The sequence below is a fragment of the Equus przewalskii genome, chromosome 20, assembly GCF_037783145.1.
Source record: "Equus przewalskii isolate Varuska chromosome 20, EquPr2, whole genome shotgun sequence".
NCBI lineage: Eukaryota > Metazoa > Chordata > Mammalia > Perissodactyla > Equidae > Equus > Equus przewalskii.
Window position 1 is genome coordinate 45,821,944 of NC_091850.1, and position 21,663 is coordinate 45,843,606.

Sequence of the window (21,663 nt, forward strand, 5' to 3'; positions counted from 1 at the left end):
AGAAAGAGATTCAGAGTCAGGGTCCTGCCACATGCAGAGGTACAGTAGACAGGAGAGGACACGAGGAAGCTTGGGGCACAGGAGGAGGAGGGTGTCTCCCCAGGGCAGCGCTTTCCTCCCAGTTTATGTAGATGCCAGTGCTCCACAGGGAGCATCCCCCTCAACTCCTGCCCCAGAAATCACTCTCTCTGACCGCCTCCAGCAAAGTCTAGCAATGGCCATGAGTGGCACTGTCACTCTTAAGTGTTCAAACAAGAAACAAAAGAGAAATGCAGGAAAAAGGAAGAAATGAGAAAAAGAGGGAATAAAAAAGACAGAAAAAGAGCCCATTCAGTGAAAAAAGGCATTTGTTATTTCACCAAGTCTGGAATCACCGCACGTGCCCCTAGTGGCCACCACTCATGCCATTGGAGCTGACTTTACCACCTCTGGAAGCTAGAAAAACCAGACAGGGTTAAGAATGACACCCGGTGAGAGTCCACACATTCTGAAGGAGGGCACTGGTGACAGCTATTTATAGGGTTCAGGGCCTTTTGAAAAGGTTACTTCTGGGCAGATGGGGTTCTATTTGGGAAGGGCTAAGGCTGTGAGAATGACCTCTGAGTGAGTTACTCTCCTAAATAGAGGAAAGACCCTCTGAAGAACACTAGGAGACACAGAGCCTCAGAAAGAAAGATGGATGGTCAACAGGAATAAAACAAAATACAGCTACTGGGAAGCTTAAAGGTGGCGGGAGAGGGTCAGGGTTGCTTCATTCATCCGTTTCCCTTGAGACTGTCCTTCCGTACTGACTGGCTCCACAGCCACTGCACATCAGGACCAACTGGAAAGGGCCAATCTATTCTGCTGCCCACCATTCTTGGGGGCCTGACGTTCCCTTCAGTGTTGCTAAGAAGCAATTCAACAGGCAAAATGACAGTGACACTTTAGGGCATGTGGGCCTCTATGTGAAAAGCTGAATCTGAATTAAACATGCAGATACTCCAATGAGGAAATTCATCCTGCAGAGATAAGTGACAAACAGAATAATTTTAGAGGATTATTAAGAGGAAAAAGACAATTACATCAACACCACTGGGTAGCTGAGAGGGACAAAACCAGCTTCATTTCAACTCTGACCAAATGCAAAAGAGTAGACTTCCCTATTAAAGACAAATAAGCTCATGGAAAGCTACCTACTGACTCTCCAAATCCAGTTGGCTGGAAGGTCATTGTCCAATTCTTCCCAAAACAACCTCAGGAAAACAAGACCCTGGGCTTCAACACCACAGAGCCTTTCCACCCTCAACACAAATCAGATGCTCGGCAGATTCTACTGCCAGACTTGCCTTCCACCATGACCTCCTCTCAAGCGATGCATTTCAGTAACTGGGCAATCTCATGCTGATTCATTCAAGCCAGTGCCAACAGACTCTGCGCAGGACAGTTCCCAGGAGGTTGAGCCAACCTTGCCAAATAGTGTGCCATGCTTATCAAAGAAATTAGGGTTTAATACTACATTTTTTCCCTCACTCCTCTAACGGCTCTGAGGCCTCTGATAAGATGGTTTTTCAGATGTTTTCTGATATAATTACCAGGCGTTTATTTTTTAAATTTTCTAGCACTGAGACATGTGTCGAAGGACTTAAGTCATCTGAATGATTCACCCTGAAGGAGGAATTACCACATCCAATGGAGTTGGGTTCACATCTGACTTACCTGTTCCACCACTGAGTGGCATCAGAAACCACCATCAGGCTGGTAAAACATACCAGAGGCAGAGAAGGATTCACAGAGAAATGCCCTATATTGCTAATGTCTGTACTCAGTTTAAAACACACACTGACACACGATCAAGTCAGGAACTGCCTAGAGACTGGAAAACTTCCTTGTTAATTTCCTTTGCAAGTAACTGTTAACGTTTGGCACATAAGAAGTGCGACTCATGAAAATGTATATAGGGATAACCTGTTAAGATTCCTGATTACTTTAAGAACATGAGAATAAAAAAATCTAAAAATTATGTTAACATATGTGTAACTACCAGTACCAAAAAACAAGGTAAATCTTACTGAATTTTTTCATTACACTAATAGAATTATCTTTTCCCTAATTTGAAGTGGTTTAGGTCTAGGTCCACTCTGGTCATTTACACAAGGTAAATTATAAGCAACAGTAAAGTGTGTGTATGCCAGAACTCCAGTCAAACTGCAGTTCCCTGCAACAGACAAAACATAATTGTCCTTAATGAGGGATACAATCTTTAAGAGCTGCACATCAGTCCACAGACTAGAACAGGAAAAAGGAAAAGATTTCAAAAAACTCCTTATAGAAAATACCCTTTACATGGTATATCATGTATAAAACACCTTGGAACTGAAAATGTTGTCTGAATTTGCATGATCTTGTAATATTCCTTTGAAAGCAAAACTGAGACCATATCTCAATTACTATCAAGCCAGGAGATAAAAATAATCCTTGACTGATGCTATCAAAACAATAAGGGAAGATATGAAATCTATAAGTGGAACTGAAAAAAAAATGAAGCAAATTACACATGGGCTCTAAAAGCAGAGGTAAAAAGGCCACTCTTGCAGTGCTTTAAATACTCCCCCACCTTACATCACTGTCGTTGTACACTGTGTGTGGCATATATAAAAGTCATTTTATGTTATTTTATTTTTTGGTGAGGAAGATTGGCCCTGAGCTAACCTCTGTTGCCAATTTTCCTCTTTTTTTGCTTGAGGAAGACTGTCGCTGAGCTGTGCCAATCTTCCTCTATTTTTTATGAGAGATGCTGCCACAGCATGGCTTGATGAGCGGGGTGTAGGTCCACACCTGGGATTCGAACCCGTGAACCCCAGGCCACCAAAGTTAAGTGAGCAAACTTAACCACTACGCCATTTTAAATCTTTCTACAAACTCTGCCATTTTTACAGGTGAAAGAACAAAGTAAGAACTGATATTTTTAAACGTTCTTAAGTATCAGTAGAAAGAATATGAGCTAGGAGAGTGTTAAATTACAAGCCATCTGTTCTGATAATTTACGATGTGATTTCTCTAATCTCCTTCAACACTACATAACATCTCTATAGCAACACAGTACTTCAAATGTGAGTTTGGAGGGCCAATTGTGCCTGCAGTCTGTTCACACAGCAGAAAGCCAGACTGGTCTGCAAGCTCCTCAAGGAGCCAGGATCTTCTTCAGGAAGGACATTCCCATTATAAATGGATTGCATTCACTTTCTCTAGACAAATGAGATGATTCTGCAAACTGCACATATCATACCTTATACAAAATTGGCCATGGCCCCATAACCTACAACCAATAAGTGTGCCTTGGCATAACTCAGCGGTTCCTAAACCCAGCTGTGCATCTGAATTACCAGCAAGGCTTTTTCAAAACACAGATTCCAGGGCCTTACTCCAGAACTACTAAATCAGAATCTTTAGGGATCCTGTAATTTTTAAAAACTCTCCAGGTGATTCTGATATAGTTTGGGTTAAGGAACCACAGGCGTAAATCACAAGCATTCACGGGGCCTCGACTTGGGGCCTGCCCAGGGCCAGTAGCCCAGTGGCTCACACAAGAAACAATCACAACCCAAAGAAACCAAAACCAGAATGCAGTCTACACAAGGTGCCACGCCAACACTGATGGCCAGAGAGGCCGGGAGCGGATGGACAAGTGCAGTTTCCCAAAGGAAGTGATGTTTGAGCTGAGTTAGACAGAAAAACAAGAGGAGGGAACACCCAACAGAAAGACAGGTATAAGAGCACAGACACACAGAGGCGTGTGCCATCGGGGCCGGAGAGGCTGACAGGGACAAGAAGTCCAGGACCTTCCCTCGAGGCTGGCCCAGCTAGCCTGGATGGACTGGGTCTGAAACTCAGAAACGCGTGTTTGTGACTCACACTTGGCCTTGGTTACAAAGCACCTTCCTAGACCAGGGAAAGAAAAAGAGGAGTTCTGAGTGACAGAAAGAGAACTGAGAATGATTCTGCCCTAGTCTTTACCAAAATCCTCATCTGTGACACAGGAAAAATACTAGGTACATCAGTAAATGTGTGGTAAGTGAAAGCTGGTATACCACATCGTTTTAAGAGCATCTCAGATTTCATTTTCACCTTGAGAACAATTTCAATTAGGTAGACTCGAGCTAGTTGATCACCTCTTATAACTTTAATTTCTACATTATTCCCAAGCACATTTTTAAAAGAGGCCAAAAGAGAGAATCTGCCTAATCATCTTGCCTCTTTAGAATATAAACTCCCGCTGGCCAGAATATTATTTTTGTCTGCTCCAGCTGTATGGCACCTGGCACACTGACGCTGCTCAAGGATAAACAGCTCATTCATTCCACAATGCCATGTACATTAAATAATGCCCACAAAGTCCTCTGAAGACGAAAACCACTTCAAGTACTAAGTAATTCTGAGCTAGGCATTTGAAACCAAGAAACAAAGATGACGGACCAAACATCATAAAAAGGTCACTGCCCAGCAGGAAGTCTCTTGTTCCTCCAGATCTCTGGTCCCTCCACAGGCAAGCTACGCAGCAGATGACACCCCAAACTACTTTACATGTTTTTAATATATGTAAATTAAAAGGGAAAAATGTTCCAAAATGCTAAAAAGAACAAAAGATTTCAGTGGTTCACTTTTTTCAGAGACTATGCCCAAAAGTAATTTCAAAGCCACACGAATTCTTCTTTCCAAGATATCTCCTTTTAAGTGAACGTGAAATACTCTGTATGAAGCATCAACTCAATTCTAAAATAGGCACAATGAAAATTCTTGCAACAAAGCATATGTGATTTTATGCAAATTTAATACAGTTTCTGTTTTAGAGTCTAACACGTACTCTCTGTCTCGGCCATGTGTTCGAGTGAGCAGAGCTGACTCCAGTGTTCAAGAATACAGAACTCACACTAGCAAGAGAAGCCTGGCTGTGAAGTTTAAGGTTAAAATGATTTTCAGCAGGAGCGCAACAGAAAGCTGCCTCTCCCTTCAACTTCCTCAGAATGCTTATTAGGAAGACTCAAGTATTATCAGCTTGAACTATTTCAGGTGTGTCCTCTGATGTCCCAAAATACACCTCCTATAGGGAAGCAAACTGTCCTTTGTTTTTTGACTGAGACTCCATAAAATTTCCAATGGGAGAGTGAATCCCAAGTCTTCTAAGAAATTACCAAACATACCATCAAATCATGACTGAAGTGCAATCAGATCTTATCCACAATGCTCTCCTTCAAGTGGGAGTAATTTCATTTTTTTCTCTGACACCAAAAGAAAAGGGGGGAGTGGAGTAAAAAGCTCCCTATAAACCATGTCAAATACCTCAGTGTGCTATGCACGGCAGGGCAGGAGAAACCATCAGCAGGCTCTCTTGTTTCCACTGAGGCACCCACCCTTGGGAGAACCCCACTGTGCACTGGGCATCCTCCTCTCTGTCGCCAATAGCTACCTGATCTGCAAAGTTAAAACACCTCTCTGAGCTCCCTTCCTCAGGTACCAAACTGGATGTCACTGCCTACACCTTGCAGGGGCTATGAAAACTAAGTAGCTGGTGCATAGGAAGCACTCAATAAATGAAGCTGTTTAACAATCTGAAATAATGTTACCAATTTAGCTATGACTTGCTTTTAATTGATATATAACTTACACACTATAAAATTCACCCTTTTAAAGTGTACAACTCAGTGGTTTTTAGGACATTCACCATGTTGTACAACCATCACCACTATCTAATTCCAGAACATCTTCATCCCCCCAAGACTTTCCCCAGAACACGTCAGCAACCATTCCCCCTCTCTCGGGGCATGACCTTTAACTCTCCAAGTTTTCTAAATATCGAAAGCTTCTCCTCTTTAAAATATGAATAAGCAAATTATGATTCTTCTTTCTTGTTAAAACGTCTAGTTGTAGGAAGGGCTTCTAGAAGAGAAATTTTCCAGAACACGATCTAATAAGTTTGCGGATGTTTTACAGAAAATACCAAACATAATACATGAAATTGAGACTATCTCCCAATATCTGTATCATTATTTAAGTAGAAAAACACTAAACAGCAAATATTCACTTTCCCTGTAACGTAAGACCTGCACCCACTGTTCCACAACTTCTAGAACTGAGTGCAGACCACCACACTTCCCAGAAATCTCAAGCTAAAGGAGAAACTACATAGCTGCGTTAAATTTACTGCAGGTGGTTTCTGGGAAAAAAACATTTAGCCAATGAAGGGGAGCAAGCAAGTCTCTTAAGTCGTGACTCACGACTTACACCAACATATAAACTTGGCTCCTTCCCCTACGAGTAGAATGTAATGGATTCCTGAGAAAAGACTGGATTCCTGAGAAGAGATCATCCCACCCATCACACGCCCATTCCCAGTCGACCACTTACATCTATCTCATCATTCATTCTTAGTATCTCAACACTTTCCTTTTTTTCCCTCTTTTCTAGCAATCAGTACACTGAGATGAAGATGATAAATTGTTTTTCCCACAACAGGTGTCATCTTTATAAACTGTACTTATCAGAAATTAGTCTCCCTTTCTTTTTTGGCAACTCCTTATTTTTCAAATGTGTGCTACAACATCACCAGAAAGTGAGCTGTTGATGGAGTCTGGCAGTTCTTTTCCTAAACATGCCTCTGGGGAGTTCCAGCACATTACTTCATCTGTTTTCTTTGGATGACTAACTGACAAAGCACTGAGCTGAACAGAAGCTGATGACCACTAACTGCCAATGTGAACAGTTTAAACTTGAAGGATTTGAACAGTTTAAACTTGAAGATGTGGTCTGTTTGTCGCAGTGGTATGATTAGCATTTTGAAACTACTTTCTGCATATTCTAGGACTGAGTAACTCAGTAAAGATAGTGAGGATAAAGGGAGCCTTCACTATCAGAGAAGGGAATTATAAATTGGAAAAGGAAAGACTTAAATGCACCCTGTGGTGTTGGACTGAAATTGAAGACATGAGTATAAACTCATTTATTTATTATAAACAGGTGCAGAAAAAGACAGGGATATGTGTGCATACGTGATGCTATGTATACGTGTGCATATTTATGTATGTGTATGCATACACATACCACACTTCCTAGCTCTGTCCACTGAGAGGCTCTAGAAGCAAGGACATCTCTGTAGCAATGAGCACTCTTAGTGCCCAGATCGTGTTTCCAAATACCATTCTCTGCTTAAATGAGCCAGGGCTTCTTGGAGGAACAGCTGATTCCAGAATTGGAGCAAGGTAAGTACAACAAAAGCCTGAAACATCTTACTGTGTCAGAAAATAAGAACTGCTCAAAAAATGATGGGGACAGGTCACAAAAAATAAAGGAGCCAGCCTGAAAGGACTCCCACTGGCCTAATCCTCGACAATTTGAGTATCAAAGTAAATAATCATAGCTAAGGATTGTAACCCACTGAATAAAACAGGAATCCAGAAGGCCAGATTTATAAGTGGGACAGAAGGAAAAGCTCTTCCTTATGGTAGAAAGCCAATCAAATATAGAAGGAAAGGTGAAGTGAGAAAAATCACCATTTCACCATCATAGTAATCACTGATTCAGGCAAAAATCATCAATGGATGCTACAACAAGCAAACGAAAGTCGGCAAAGGACAGGATTCTACCTAGTCTCAAACCACCTCCCCATAAAATGCTAACTAATTACAAGGGAAAAATACAGTGGAGAAACCTGGTAGTCAAATGACAAAATGACCAAAGGGAACATCCCACAGTTGGGACAGCAGACAGCTGTGTCCCTGACAGAAGACCACAGCCCTTCCGCCACAAATGTACCACCTGAATCTGGTCATGAGCAATCATACAACCCAAATCGAGGGACAGTCTTCAAAACAACTGACTGGAAGCTTTAAAATTATCAAGGTAACAGAGAGACAGACAGGGGAAAGGTTCCAAATTAAAGTAAACCAAAGAGACATAACAACTCAATGCAGTATGTGGTTCTGGATGCAACGCTAGACCACAAATTTTTTTTTAATTGCCAAAAAGGACATTTCTGGAACAACTGGTCACATTCTATTAAAGTCCGTAGGTTTAGATAATAATATTGTTTCAAAATTAATTTCCTGATTTGGATCATGTAAGAGGAACATACATATGAACCACCATTTAGAGTAAGGGCATCACCACCTCTGCAGCTTACTCTCAAATGGTTCGGAAACAAAATAGTATGTAAATTTTATAAATATATAAAATATATATATATACACACGTGTGTGTGGGGGGGGAGGGGATAACGCACGTGTGGTGAACAGTGAGAATGGGGAATGTGAGTGACTTCCCGCTTGCTCAACAGTTCAGGCTTCCCAAAACAAACTTACCTGCCTCCTCCTCAAAAATATCCCAAAGAACCTTAAATGTAATCAATAATGAAGACATGAACCAACTAAATAGCCAAAAATAATACAGTGAAATCTCAATTCGCCTAAGGTGATATGGATTTGAGGTCTGTAACTCCTTTGTTAGTTTAAAATCAAAGGTACTATAATAATTTGTCGAAAGCAAACCACAATCTCACATTAAACAGTAGGCTAATCCTATTTTTTTAATTCCAGAAATTTTTAAAAAGCCAGAATTAAAAACACAAAATCCTGAAACTTTTAGAAACTCCTTGACCAAACCGAGAGGAAATGAAAAGTGTCGATTCTGAGAGTACAACACCCCTCTGGTGATACAATGTCTACGCTCAAGAAAGCAGCATTTCAAATCATCCTCTGACTGAAATATTAAAGCTCCAAGGTAGACATGGAGTTACTGAGACACACAAAAACAGAACACGTTCCCAGCGTGGAAATGATGCCGGGAGTTCCATGTAGGGATAAACCTGAGCAAGCATCCCAGAAAATCAGGCTACAATGGTGAGGGGGCCCAGATGAGGTGTGACTGACAAAAAGGCAGCCCACAAAGAGAAAAACCTAGAACACGTGCCCAAGAGTTATCTTGCTAAAGAGGACAGTGGGAAATAACCCTATTCCCCATGACCACAACACATCATCATCTACGTGCAGTTCCATGAATAACAGCAAAGAAATGAGTAGCTACAACAAAAAGCTGTACAGAGAGAACCCAGGAGTTACCACACCCACTCGTAAAACTGTCCCCAAACAAGAAGCCTAGCAGCCTCCGGCCACTCCCCAGCCCCCCACCTCTGTTCCCTTCCTCAGTTAGAGAGGAAGCCCTAGTAATCACTATAATGTGTCACACAGCAACCAGCTGAAAACTTCCCTTCCTGGCTAACCTCTCCCAGCTCTTCCCAAACTTTCCTCTGCCAACCCTGACAACCACAGAGAAGACTTCCTATCCAACACTTCAGTCCAAGTCCAGACGGCCAGGGAAACAGAGGACCAGCTTTTCCACCAGGATTCCTCCCGAGACTGAGACAGGTGAGAGCCAGTGAACTCACACTGCCAACACGCCTCAACTGGAAAGCTGGGGTTACTAGGGTTGTTTATGCAAAAAGGAACATCAGGTTTAATTAGGTGAGAAGAGGAAAGGCCCAGAAACTAAATTATACGGCCCAGACCAACAAGAAAAAAATGCTTGCTATATCCTGGAATCTTGCACTCAACTTTGGTTTGGTGTGAGACTTGCAAAATACAGCTTCGATCTCCAAACACACACAGATATACATATCGGATTTTAAAGATTTAGAAATTACAACACAGGACCTTGTAGGATGCTGCAGAGAGTGGGGGTCATTTCCACTCTCTCCCTCCATCAGGGAAGGAAAGGGCAAGCAGGGCTTTGTGGTTTGGCAGCTTCAGGTTTAAATTCCAGCTTGGACCCTTACAAGCAGTGCACACTGGGGCAGGTCATTCGACCTCACCAGAGGCTAAGATCTTCATCCTACTAGCATCCACCTGCTGGAAGCGGGGATTTGATGTTTATGAGAAAACGTACATGAAACACCTGCACAGTGTATCTAGAATCACTGGCCCTCAGATGGTAGCCAGTGGTGGCAGTAATAGAGATAAGAGTTAAGAGAAAGACTACCAGGTTTTTTTGGAGATAGGATTGGTGTTAATGGCATTTGGAGAAAAGAAAATAAACATGATATTTTAAATATCATCCTATGATGTTACAAGCAGGTTACTGCCTTCTGAATGCACTTATTTTACTCTCTTATGGAGAATAATTCCAAAGGTGTTATCTGACCCCTGATGATGGGGATCCTGGCCTCATACTGCTCTGGAAGCAGCCGTCAAAGATTTAGATTAGCAGTGGGCCATGTAAGAGTGCCCGGCATCCTAGTTTCCAAAAAACAGCCGCAAATCCACACTACAAGTTGTCACAGGAAATTTACAGTGATCCCACCTCAATCCTGCATAAGCTATAAACAGTCAAAGGTTTCCAGCACTTTGGCTCAGGGGACAGGTCGCATCTCACAAACAGGCTGACTCCTTCTGTGAGTTTGGCAACCAGCAGAGTTGAGACAGGACCTGATAAACAATGCCATGAAAGGTGAAAGCAATGCCCAACAACGAATCCTGCAAATTTTGCATCTCACAGACTGCCGTTAAACATTGAGAAAGAACCACATACACAGACCAGCCAACAAAATGCTTAATGACTCTCCCGTGAAGCCTCTCCCAAGAGGGTTGCTCTCACACAAGCAACCTATCAGGGGACATCTGAACTGAACTGTCACGTGAAGAAAACGTATGGCCTGGAAACCATCAAATTAGCGCCGGTTCTCAAGGCTCCTGAACCCAAGATATATTAGGACAAGTGCAACAGAACTTAGATAGAGGTGAAATAACTCTAAAATCAAAGTGTGAGAGATATTCCGCCTCTGTGCTGTCTTTTTTTTTAAGCTAATCATGGTCCTTTGCATGCCAGCTATCATCACAGTGAGACTGGAAAGGGCAGTGAGGGCTGGAAAGAATTTCTCACAATCGTGAATTTTTTTTAAAAAGCTACCTAGGAACAAGAAACAACTATTTGTTTAGCATTAGACTAATGAGAAACTTACTCCAGTTATCTGGATGCCAAAATATCAGACAATCTAAACTTTAGAGATTTTGTGTGAATATTTATAATAGACATTCTAGTCAAAGTATTGTTTCCCAATATTTGTGTGTACCTTCAGAATAAATAACAGAGGAATTATACTTTTGGAGGCTTATCATTTAAACGTTAAACTAATAAAGTTATCCAAAAAAAATAAAATTTTTATGTTATTCTTGTACATCCTAGTACATCTGTCGTGCAGAACAACAATTAACTAAAAGTAAATGCAAGTGAGAAAACATAAAACTTTCAGAATCAAAGTACCCAGGAGCACCCTCCCACGGGTTTGCCATGGTGGTGCTCAACAACACGGGCAATAAAGAAAGAAGGGAGTCCTTGAAGATGGGATCAGTGAGAGAAGAGAAAGTGAGGTAAAAGAAAGAAACGATGGACAGCAATCTTATTTACATACTGTTTTGACCAACCTTTTAAAACCATTTCATATCCATAATTTTCAAATTAAAATTAGAACATTTTGCCCTAAAGCATACATATCATTTATACATGTTACTTCATATATACCAGGAGCCATGAGTTCCTTTAAAATAGATTTCAAATATTAGTCTCTGATATATTGATTCATTCATTCTTGCACTGAAACAATCTATTCCACAGAATGCCAAAGCAGAGTGTTTTATGTCTTTTCCAAGATACATACATACTCACTCACACACACACACACATACACTCACACAGGAAGACAAACCAGACACCAAGAAACCCTATCTAAAAACATTCGAGGATAACATTTTAAAATTTGAATTGTGTTTTTCTCAAGTTCAAGAATAGCTTTATTTTACGGTTACAAATCTTAAGTGCGGGCCTAACACTTTATAAATGAACTCACGATCAATACTGTGAAATAGGTAACTTCAAAGTCAATTATACACATGAAGGCTCAAGAAGAGAGGGCAAATGACCTCACTTAGAAACTATGCAGGAACAACACCCCCCCACCCCAACCCCCTTGAAGCTTTTCCCTAGAAATTCCTTCTTTAACAACCCAGAGTGTTGAGGCAGCAGACCGCATCCTGCATGTACTACTCCTTTCCTCTCTTCTATCCGGACAGCAGAAAACTCACCAGAGTGGGAAAACTTGAAGCAGGAAAAATGGTGACTGTCCATATCTTAAAGATAGATCTTTTAAGTCAGCAAACTTGATTTACATGCCATACAGATTTTCAAATTAATGTTTCTTCCAGAATCCAAGAAAAAGACCTTATTCCCCATTACTATCTTTAAAGTTTCTTTACCCCTAGAAATTACAAAGTTTGGTCCCACTTTTACAGAGCAGTCTGAGTGACTATTATTATCTTTCAAATCAACAGACAATACTTGCAAAATAAGTCAATTTTGTTCAAGTTTACCTAGAGAAATGACTTACGTTGGACTTGGTTTTCTTTATATGCATTTCCTTGACTACTTGTGAGGCTGAATGTTTATTTCTTGGCTATCTGCATTTCTTTCAATTGTCTGTTTGCCTACTTTCCTTGTGGATTGTCTTTTCTTATTGATTTGAGGAGCCCTTTTTTAATCATGTACATACAATTCTTTGTCTGATTCGCAATAAATGTTATCTCCCAGTTTGTTGTCAGCCTTTTTTAAATGTTGTTTTAAATGAACATACAGTAAAACTGGATTTTTTTGCGGGAGGGAGTATACAGTTCTATGAATTTCAACCACCATGACCAAGACACAAAGCAGTTCCATCATCCCCCAAAATCCCCCTCGTACTGCCCCTTTGTAGTCACACCCTCCCCAACCCTAACTCGTGGCAATCAACCCATCTGTTCTCTGTCACTGCAGTTCTGCCTTTCTGAGAATGTCACCTAAGTGGAGTTACACAGTATGTAGCCTTGAGACTGCCTGCCTTCACTCAGCATTAGCTGAATGGATGCACCACAGCTGATCTGTTCACACCGACATCGGTTTAATGCCTACAACAAAGACGGACAGCAAAGCGCCCCAGGCCCTTCCCGGCAGCAGGACAGTAATGCAGCAGCACACCATGGACCTCTTTCCTGGAACTGAAGGGAAAGCAGGGAGGGCTCACGTGGCTGCCAGGACCCTGCAGAAACCCCTCCCAAAAAGAAAGCAAGTGCAAGTCATCACCGTCCATAACAGGACTACAGACTGTAAGAAAAGAAGCCTGATTAACTCACACGGACACCACTGACCCAACGTACCCTAGACCTAGAATCTATTTCTTATTTTGACTAATGTTTTCATTAAAGCTTTCTCTGTCAGTGTAACTGCTAAAATGTACTAATTTATGACAAAGCCCAAACAGGGTGATGCTTCCAAAATACAAGATATGCTCTATAGATTACTCATGATCCTCGCCATCAGACAAGAGTAGACATGTACCTAATTAAAATAGTAATCTAAAACTCAAGTATATTTATCACCAAAAGGAGGTTATGCACTTCCACAGCACATCTGGCATTAGACCAAACATTCCACACTCTCCGTGACGTCTCACAAGGAAGAAAGCCTGGGAGCTGCTCCACTCCCCATACCTCATGCTCGAAGAACCACACACCTTCACTCTCGCCCCAGACACAGAACCTTCTCCACGGGGTAGCGGGTTAATCATTTGGGTTTCAAGGGGCTTCCTGACAGGGAAAGGAAACAAAAAGGAGGAAATTAAGGTAACGACTTTCAGTAAGTAAACTGAACGTCTCCATCAGGGAATGAGAAGTGAAAATGAGTATTAGGCACTTGCTTACCATTAAACCTGAGAGCAAGATTTCCCACAAACAAGGATGTCTGCACGTAAGGCTTAATAATGTCAAAAGGTTGGGAGACTACACTGGAAATTCCAGCCAGATATTTTGGTTTCATCTTCATAAACTGGCAGGGATGGCGTGAAATCAGGGCCTGGGCACTGTGGCAGGCGAGCGAGGAGGCAAAGGCCCTGGGAGCAAGAGTTCTCCCCGAGGCACGGGAGGCCTAGGGGTAGCAGGGAGAGGATAGATGGAAGGCAGCAGACAGCCAACGCCTCGCAAGGCCTTGCCCCAAACCCTACTTCTCTCCTTTGTGCTTCTTCCCCTCAGTTCAGAGTACAGCGACAGGAGTCCCCAAATGGCTCCTGCTGAATAGTACATTAGCCAGAATTCCTAAACACAAGGATCCCTAAGAAGACTCTGGTCCACGCTCATGCCCTCGCCTGCTGTTCTGCTGAACAGCTCATCAGCTGAATCTGGAGTAGGACAAGAGAGAGAACTCTGTCGCCATACCATCTAAACCCTCTAACCCTTTCTCCAACTGTGGGCTCATCCTAGTCACTGTCCACCATCAGCTTAAATGCAGCTGAGAAGCATGGAGAAGACACAGAAGACAGCATCTCTGTCCACAAGACACATAACACAGTCACCCGGGTCAGTTCATCCAAGTGCACTCAGCTGGACACTTGGGAAAGGAAGAAATGAGAGAAGGGACATCAGCGCATACTACCCCCTTCTACCAGAATACAGTGGGATTCTCACTCAAACCCATTTCTCACTGTCCACACAGCAGCTACTGTTCCTGCCAGTGGCACTACTAAAAATTTGTCAAGACAATGCACTTAAGGAAATAAAAACCAATTCATTACAGAACTGAGGAGGCAGGAAGGGGGTTGCTAAGACTACCCTTTATAGTAAAACATAATTCACCCTATCACCATAAGTGATTTTACTAGGCAGTAAAGTGTGGCTATTGATTAAGAATTTGACTTTTCTGTGGAATTCTGCCAAGGATATGAGATAAAATTTTATTTTCTCAGTATAGGAGTCAAGTAAATAAACTTAAATATCAGATACACCTGATTTAGATTATGACAGCTTCAAACACATCTTTCACTTTCAGTTAGAAACAAATCCCAAATTTATCATAACATTTAAAAGGACCATCCTATTCACATATTTTTTACATTAGAAGAACATATTTTAACCACATGCTTCACTTTGAACAGAACCACTGGCTTCATTTAAATTTTGATTAAATGGTTAAATGGCTTCAGTTAAATCTTCATTCGAATCTTGGATGGTTAATTGCAAAGGGAAAAATACAATATCTTACATCAATAAGTCAGTTTACAAGGTCTCAATGAAAAGCTCCTTTCAATGATTGTTTTACTGCTCTTTGATTTCTTGAAAGTCACTTATTTTTAGGTATCTCTTTGCTTTCCTCTAAAACTGAGCCTCACTGTGCCACCAAAAAAGGAGAAACCAACATTCACTAACAGATTACACTTTCTTCAGCTACCCTTTTCAAAATATTGAGGTTAACAAGGACCAACGTCGTAATACAGTAATTATTATGGATGCTCACAAAGTCCAACACTTCCAGGCTTCTAAGTACACAGAGAAGTAGCATGGCAAGCTTGAAGGCCAGCTCCCTAAGTGATGCCAGAGGCATAAATATGAAGAAAAGCTTCCCTGGACACTCCAAGAAGAAAGCATCATATCAAAACACAGTCAGGAACAAATGCTGCTTCCTCACTAAGAAACAGACTGGATTTCTTCACCTATTCCGTTGGAAAGAGAAGGGCTGCAGCCAGGAGTCCAGGATAAGATCTAATAATGAAAGAAACCCAGCACGATGGGCCACGATGCTTCAGAATAACCACAAACCTTTATTCTCTGCACATTCATTTAATGCCAACCTAAAATATGCCAGGCAGGTTAAAAATAATGCATTTATGTAAGCACCCCCCCACATACACACTCTTGCAAGGTTAAATGGAGAGCTCTGAAAGAATGATTTATTGCCACAAGAACAGAGCCCCAAAATAGATTGGCAATAAAAGTGATTGGTCCCAGTGGGGTTGAGAACTAATGTAAGCAAAGTCCTGGCCATGATAGGCATCAGGAAGCAGTACCAGAGTCGGCGGTGTGCTGCCCGGCCCTGACCCCACCTCTACCAGAGCTCCACTCTGAGCAAGTCCTCAACTTCCCCAGAAGCCCGAATCCTCTTCTGTAAAATTTAAAAAAACTAGACAAGCTCATGTCCGTGATGCCTTTTTTTTGGTGTTGTGTTTTTTTTTTTTTGGCTTTTGCTTTGAAATCTGCTTTACCTTTCTTGGTGCTGAGCTCTGTGCAAAGGAGAAAAAGAGAAGTTCAGAACTCACACACACTTGCAGAAAATCTCAGCTGCCCTTTATGACACAATCACAGTGACTTTACCCATATATTTCAGCTCAATCCAATTTAACATTAATTGACCTGCCTGTTGCTGCCAGGGCTACAAAAGGGGGATCGGGATTGTCAAAATGAATAGGGAGCCTCTGTGCCAAGAATCTGAGTGGAGGATGAAACGACAGCCCATATGAGGTGAGACCTTGAGTGGGTTGGACACTGGGTGACACAAAGCGGGGGAAGAGCAATCATTGTTCTGAGCCCTCAACTACTCACAGAAAAGTGGAGAACAACGATTAGGTGCTGGGCACTCAGAGCGAACCACAGAATCTGAGATGGGGAAACAGCCCATGAGCCTCCTTCCCGGATCCCCCTCCAAGTGCAGGAAGCCTGTCCCCAGCAGCCAATTCCAAACCTTGGCTGGTGGCAGCACCCCTGCTTGAGCACTTCCAGTAATGGAGAAATCACATGGCAGCCCAGTCTATTCCTGAACTGCTCTGTTTAAAAGTTCAGGGGGCTGAGCAGGCCCCATGGCCGAGTAGTTAAGTTCTCGCACTCCGCTGCGATGGCCCAGGGTTTCACTGGTTCAGATCCTGGGCCCGGACATGGCACCACTCATCAGGCCACATTGAGGTGGCGTCCGACATGCCACAACTGGAGGGACCTGCAGCTAGGATATACAACTACATACCAGAGGGGATTTGGGGAGATAGAGCAGAAAAAGAAAAAAAAAAAATGGCAATGGTTGTTAGCTCAGGTGCCAATCTTTAAGAAGAAGGAAAAAAAGTTCTGGGGGCTGGCCCCATGGCCGAGTGGTTAAGTTTGCATGCTCTGCTTCAGAGGCCCAGGGTTTTGCCAGTTCAGATCCTGGGCACAGACATGGCACCGCTCGTCAAGCCATGCTGAGGCGGCATCCCACATGCCACAACTAGAAGGACCCACAACTAAAAATATACAACTATGTACCAGGGGGCTTTAGGGAGAAAAGGGGAAAATAAAATCTTTAAAAGTTCTGTTAAGCTGAAGTCTTTCTCCTTTTATCCAACCATGGGTACCAGCTTTCAATCTGTGACTACAAATATAAAACGTTTAATGCAGAACAGACAAAAAGGAATAAAAAGAAGGAAAGAAAATAAGGCAGCCAAGCAAACAGTGCTAGGGCTGAGAAATGAAAGGTGACCAATAGAAAGTCCTTGTCTAGGTCACACTGGCAATCTCAAGGACCAGGCTCAAAAACACTCTAGAAAAAATGTTCAAACTCTGATCTGTCCTCCCCAGTCAATGAGAACCTATTTTCTGTGGTTCTACATCTTAGCAAAGAAAGTCAGATTTTACCAATGGACTTGACCGCTCCATTCTCTTCAGCCAACCAAATTCAATCAAAACTGCTCAGGAAGCCCCCCTGCCTGAGCTACTCTACCAGGTGAGGTCCCCACCCAGGGTCCTCTTGCTCCATCTGTCATGTCTGTGCAAACCCCCAGTTCTGCCCCTACCAATCCAACTGAATGCTGCCTCTCTACTCTCTGCTAGACATCACTGCCCTAGATGCTGGAGCCAAGATCTAGGTCAGGGATTCAGAGCTGCCCAAAGGAGCGAAAGGCACTTTTAAAAGATGTTCCAGACTAGCCCTGAGATGGGACAGTGCAACTGCTGCTTACTTTAAATCTGCTCTGGCTCCTGGTTCCAACTCAAACAACTAAAGGGGAAGTTTATGAAATCATTCTGGAGGATGGAAAAAAGGGGGAAGCCACTGAGTATCACTGTCTGGTTCTGCCCAAACCTGAACGTGAACAGGAGCCTGGATATCGGAACAAGCACAGGCTTAGGCATGGCCACTAACAGATTTATCTTGCCGGATAAATCCTGGGGAAAGCCACACTGACAGAGAGCAAGTTTTCTGTGGGCGTCCAGTCTAACCTGATGTCTTCTGGGGGCTCTTATGAGAAAAAGAAGTGATTTCTCTACTATGCATAATAAAGATGTAAGAAAGTCTGGTCTCACAAGCACCAAAAATTCCATCTCCAGGGCACAAGAGCCTTTCTAACAGAGAGGAGCTGAATTCTGCACAGAATCTATTATTCTGTGACAGGTGGTAGAGACAGAGAGAAGACAGGCTAGACTTTAGCTTCAGGGCATGAAGGGAAAACGTCCCAGTTCTGCTATTAAGAGGCAAGACAGGGCTGCTCTATTGGGCTAGCTGCACCAAAAAAACCGCTTTCATTTGAAGGAGTTCATGTTTTCCTAAACCGTTGCTTTCTGCAAGGACCTCAGGAGGGAAAGAGAGCACTCGGGAGTATATTAACCTCAAGCTGACACTGTAGAGTCGGCGTATGTCACTCCCTGCCACAACCAATCTGTTAAAATGACTCAAAAATAACCCCACCTGGCAAAAAAAACAAGAAAATGAGGGGAAGACAGTACTAACCAGGTATCTACGGGCACTGCTAACTTCTGCCTCTGACCATCGCCCTCCCGCTGCAAAGTGCTCCTTGTGACCCGGACTACCGAACTGATCTCACCGAATCTGGGGGCATAATTTTGAAAGAGGCCACGGAGAAACGTGAGCCGCCGGCCTCCGGCGCGCGCCCCATCGCAGGCCGCTCCCCCGGCGTCCCCGGCCCCGCCGTCCTCCCGGGGACCGCCATCAGCACCCCGTACACGCCCTGCGAACGCCCGCCCGCCCCGGCCCCGACCTGGCCCGCCCTCCTCGGCTCTCCAGCGCCGAGTCTGCATCCTCCCCGCCGCGCGCCCTGCCTGCTGAGCACGGCGCTCGGGGCTGCGGGGCCCGAGGCCGCCGCCGCCGCGGCCGCCTGCTCCTCCGCTGCCGCCCGGAAGCGCGAGCAGACCGGACTGGGCGCGGGGACGCGGGCCCGGGCGGGAGGAACGGCCGCCGTCGGGGTCCCGGGGCCCCCCAGTCACACCCCCGCGCCTCCTCCCCGCGGGCCGGTCGCAAAGCTCGCCTCTCCTGCAGCTACCCTCTCCTCGCCGGAGAGACACCGGGCCACCTGGCACTGCCTCCACCTCCACGCCACCCAGGCAGTGCCCCGCAAGCGCCCGGCCCCGCGCGCCCCCGAGACCACCACGTTCCCAGATGTCCCTCCCGGGCCGCCCCTGGAGACAATGGTGCACCCGCCGCCCGGCCCGCCTCACTTGATCTCGGCCACCTCCCCCCTCCCTGGGCAGCCGGTGCCATGACTGCCCCGTTTCACAGAAGTGTAGACCGAGGCAGGGGAGGTGACAGGCTCGAGGACCGAGCGAAGAAACCTGGCTGCTAATCTGGGTCGAGGAGGGTGCAGGGACAAATCGGCCACCGAGACCGGCCCAGATGACGGCCCGCTCTCCGGGGCCCGGCCCCGCCGCCCCCGTCCGTTCGGCCTCTGGGGCAAGGGCCTCCGCCCTCGCCGTCCCCGCCGCTGCCTCCTCGGCCCTTCCGCGAAAGAGACAAAGAGCCGGCGCCCTAACCCGTGGAGCTGTGGGCGCCGGGGGCGGGAGCCGGGGAGATTTCACCCCGGAACGAGGGGCGGGCGCAGGGGAGGGGAGGCGGCGGGCAGCGGGACGGGACACGCCGGGGTAGGGCCCCGGCCCCAGCGCGGGGTGCAGTGGCCCGGGCGAGAGCACGCCGGGCCCCGTGGCGGGGCGAGCACCGGGGGCGCCGGGGCCCGCGGACCGCGCCTCCACGGCGGGGCTGGCCGAGCGCGCGGGCAGCGCAGCAGTTGCACTCACCGGATCTGAAGAAGGCCGCGATGTCGGCCAGGTCCTTGGCCGCCTCCTCGGCCCCCTCGCCGGCACCGCCCCCGCAGCCCGAGCCCGCCGCGCTGGCCGCGGCGGCGGTGCCGGAGGACGCGGCGGGGGCGGCGGCGCCGCCGCTGCTGCCGCTCATGGCTGCGGCGGCGCCCGCGGCCGCGCCCGGCTCGGGCCCCGCGCCCCTAGCGCCGCGCGCCGCCCCCTCCGCGCCGGGCCTGGCGGCTCCGAGCGCCCAGCTGCCCGCGCCCGGCGCGCGGACGCAGAGCCCCGGGGCGGCGGCGGGCGGCGGCGGCGGCGGCTTCTCGGCCCGAGGAGCGCGCCCACATAGACGAGGACTCCGCCCGGGAGCCGCGAGCTGGCCGCGGGGCGGGGGCGCGGAGCCACGGCCTCGGCGGCGCCGGCCGGAGCGCGGGCAGCAGCGCGCGCCGCGCCGGACACGCAGTCGCGAGGGCGGGGGCCGGTGGCCGGCGGGATCTCCGGGATCACGGGCGCCGGCGGCCGCCGCGAGCCTCCATCTTGATTTCAAATAGGGAAGGAAGGAGGGGGAGGGGGGAATCACGGCTGAGGGAACCCGGGTGAAAGGAAAAGGGAGAGCAGGGAAAGGAGAGGAAGGAAAAAGAGGGGCTTCGGGAATTTCCGGCGAACATCGTCAGGGGCCCGAGCGTGGGCTCGGCGGGTGGGCGGGGCCTGGCGGGCGGGGCGGGGCCGCGCCTGGTTGCCGGGCGGCCGGAGGGCCAGCGGGCGGCCGTGAGAGCGTTCGGCCCCGCTCCTTTTCCGCCGCGCGGGCAGCTCCGACCCCTGGAGGGAGCGGGAACGCTCTGACCAGCTGGTGCGGTCCTTTCCAGGCCCGGCGTAGCGCCCCCCGCCGGGGCGCTCGGTCCTGCGCCGCGAGCACCGTCCCCGAGCGCTCGAGCTGTTTGTTACCGATCTCGCCCGCGGGGCTGGGTGACTCGCGCACAGGGCAGATGTGTCGCTCATTGGCGCGGCGCCGGCGCTGGCACGTAGATGGGGCTCCATAATAGTTGTTGAACAGAGTTCTTGAAAACACGGAGGCGAGAGGGGCAAGCCTGTGAAGTCAGTAGCACAAGCCTCCTCATCTGGAAAATGAGATGCCGGACCCACAGCCCCTCCGTCCTTACTCCTCCAAAATGTAGAGAAGGGGAAAGAGGATGGGGGCTGGGGAAACCAAAGAGAATGGAGGATGGGTGACATCAGCTTCGTGGAAGGTCCATGTCAAACCAGCATTTGACAAATATTCAAGTTCAAAACGCCTGTGGCGTGGCTACAACAGGAGGGAGCAGAAGATATCCATGTCAGAGGTTAAAAGGATTCAGTGCTGCGGAAAACAAGGACAGAAACAACATTGATTAGAAAACAAAAAAACCTGGATGATGAAACCACTGTACACGTATACTGGAACTGAACAATTAGATAAATGAATGGTGGATGGTGGATACCAGGTTTTGACTATTGGAGAGCGAGCTTACAGATAGCTAGGGGGAAGAGGCTAGAAAGATCCGTGTGGTACTGGATTAGAGTTGGAGACATCAGTATGCACTCATGTTTAGCTTAACATAAATACAGAGGGATATATAAAAAGATTTACAGATATTTGTATATACATGGGTTAGTACACATACATATATGTTTCCTTGCTCTGTCAGATGAGCGGACTTAGAAATGACATTCCAGTAGCAACCTCACACCTGGCACTCAGCCCCTGTTTTTAACACCATTCTGCAATAAAAGGGACCAGGGCTCCCTGGGGAAATGGCTG

The 21,663-nt window shown here is 46.2% G+C and overlaps 1 protein-coding gene across 5 annotated transcripts in view; it reads right to left on the minus strand.

Annotated features, from left to right (window-relative positions):
* TRIO (trio Rho guanine nucleotide exchange factor) overlaps positions 1-20,055 on the minus strand; it is a 355,575-nt gene extending 335,520 nt beyond the window's left edge. For 2 of the 5 annotated variants that reach the window (XR_011530455.1, XM_070587180.1), the window contains exon 1: positions 19,866-20,051. Coding sequence is in view for 2 of the 5 variants with exons in the window: in XM_070587180.1 (XP_070443281.1) it covers positions 19,866-20,022 (157 nt within the window). In the remaining 3 variants the exon portion in view is untranslated. Of the gene's footprint in view, positions 1-19,865 lie in introns of all 5 variants that reach the window. The other 3 variants (XR_011530456.1, XR_011530457.1, XM_070587182.1) reach the window with 2 other exon arrangements.
* Between the last annotated feature and the right edge of the window lie 1,608 nt (positions 20,056-21,663).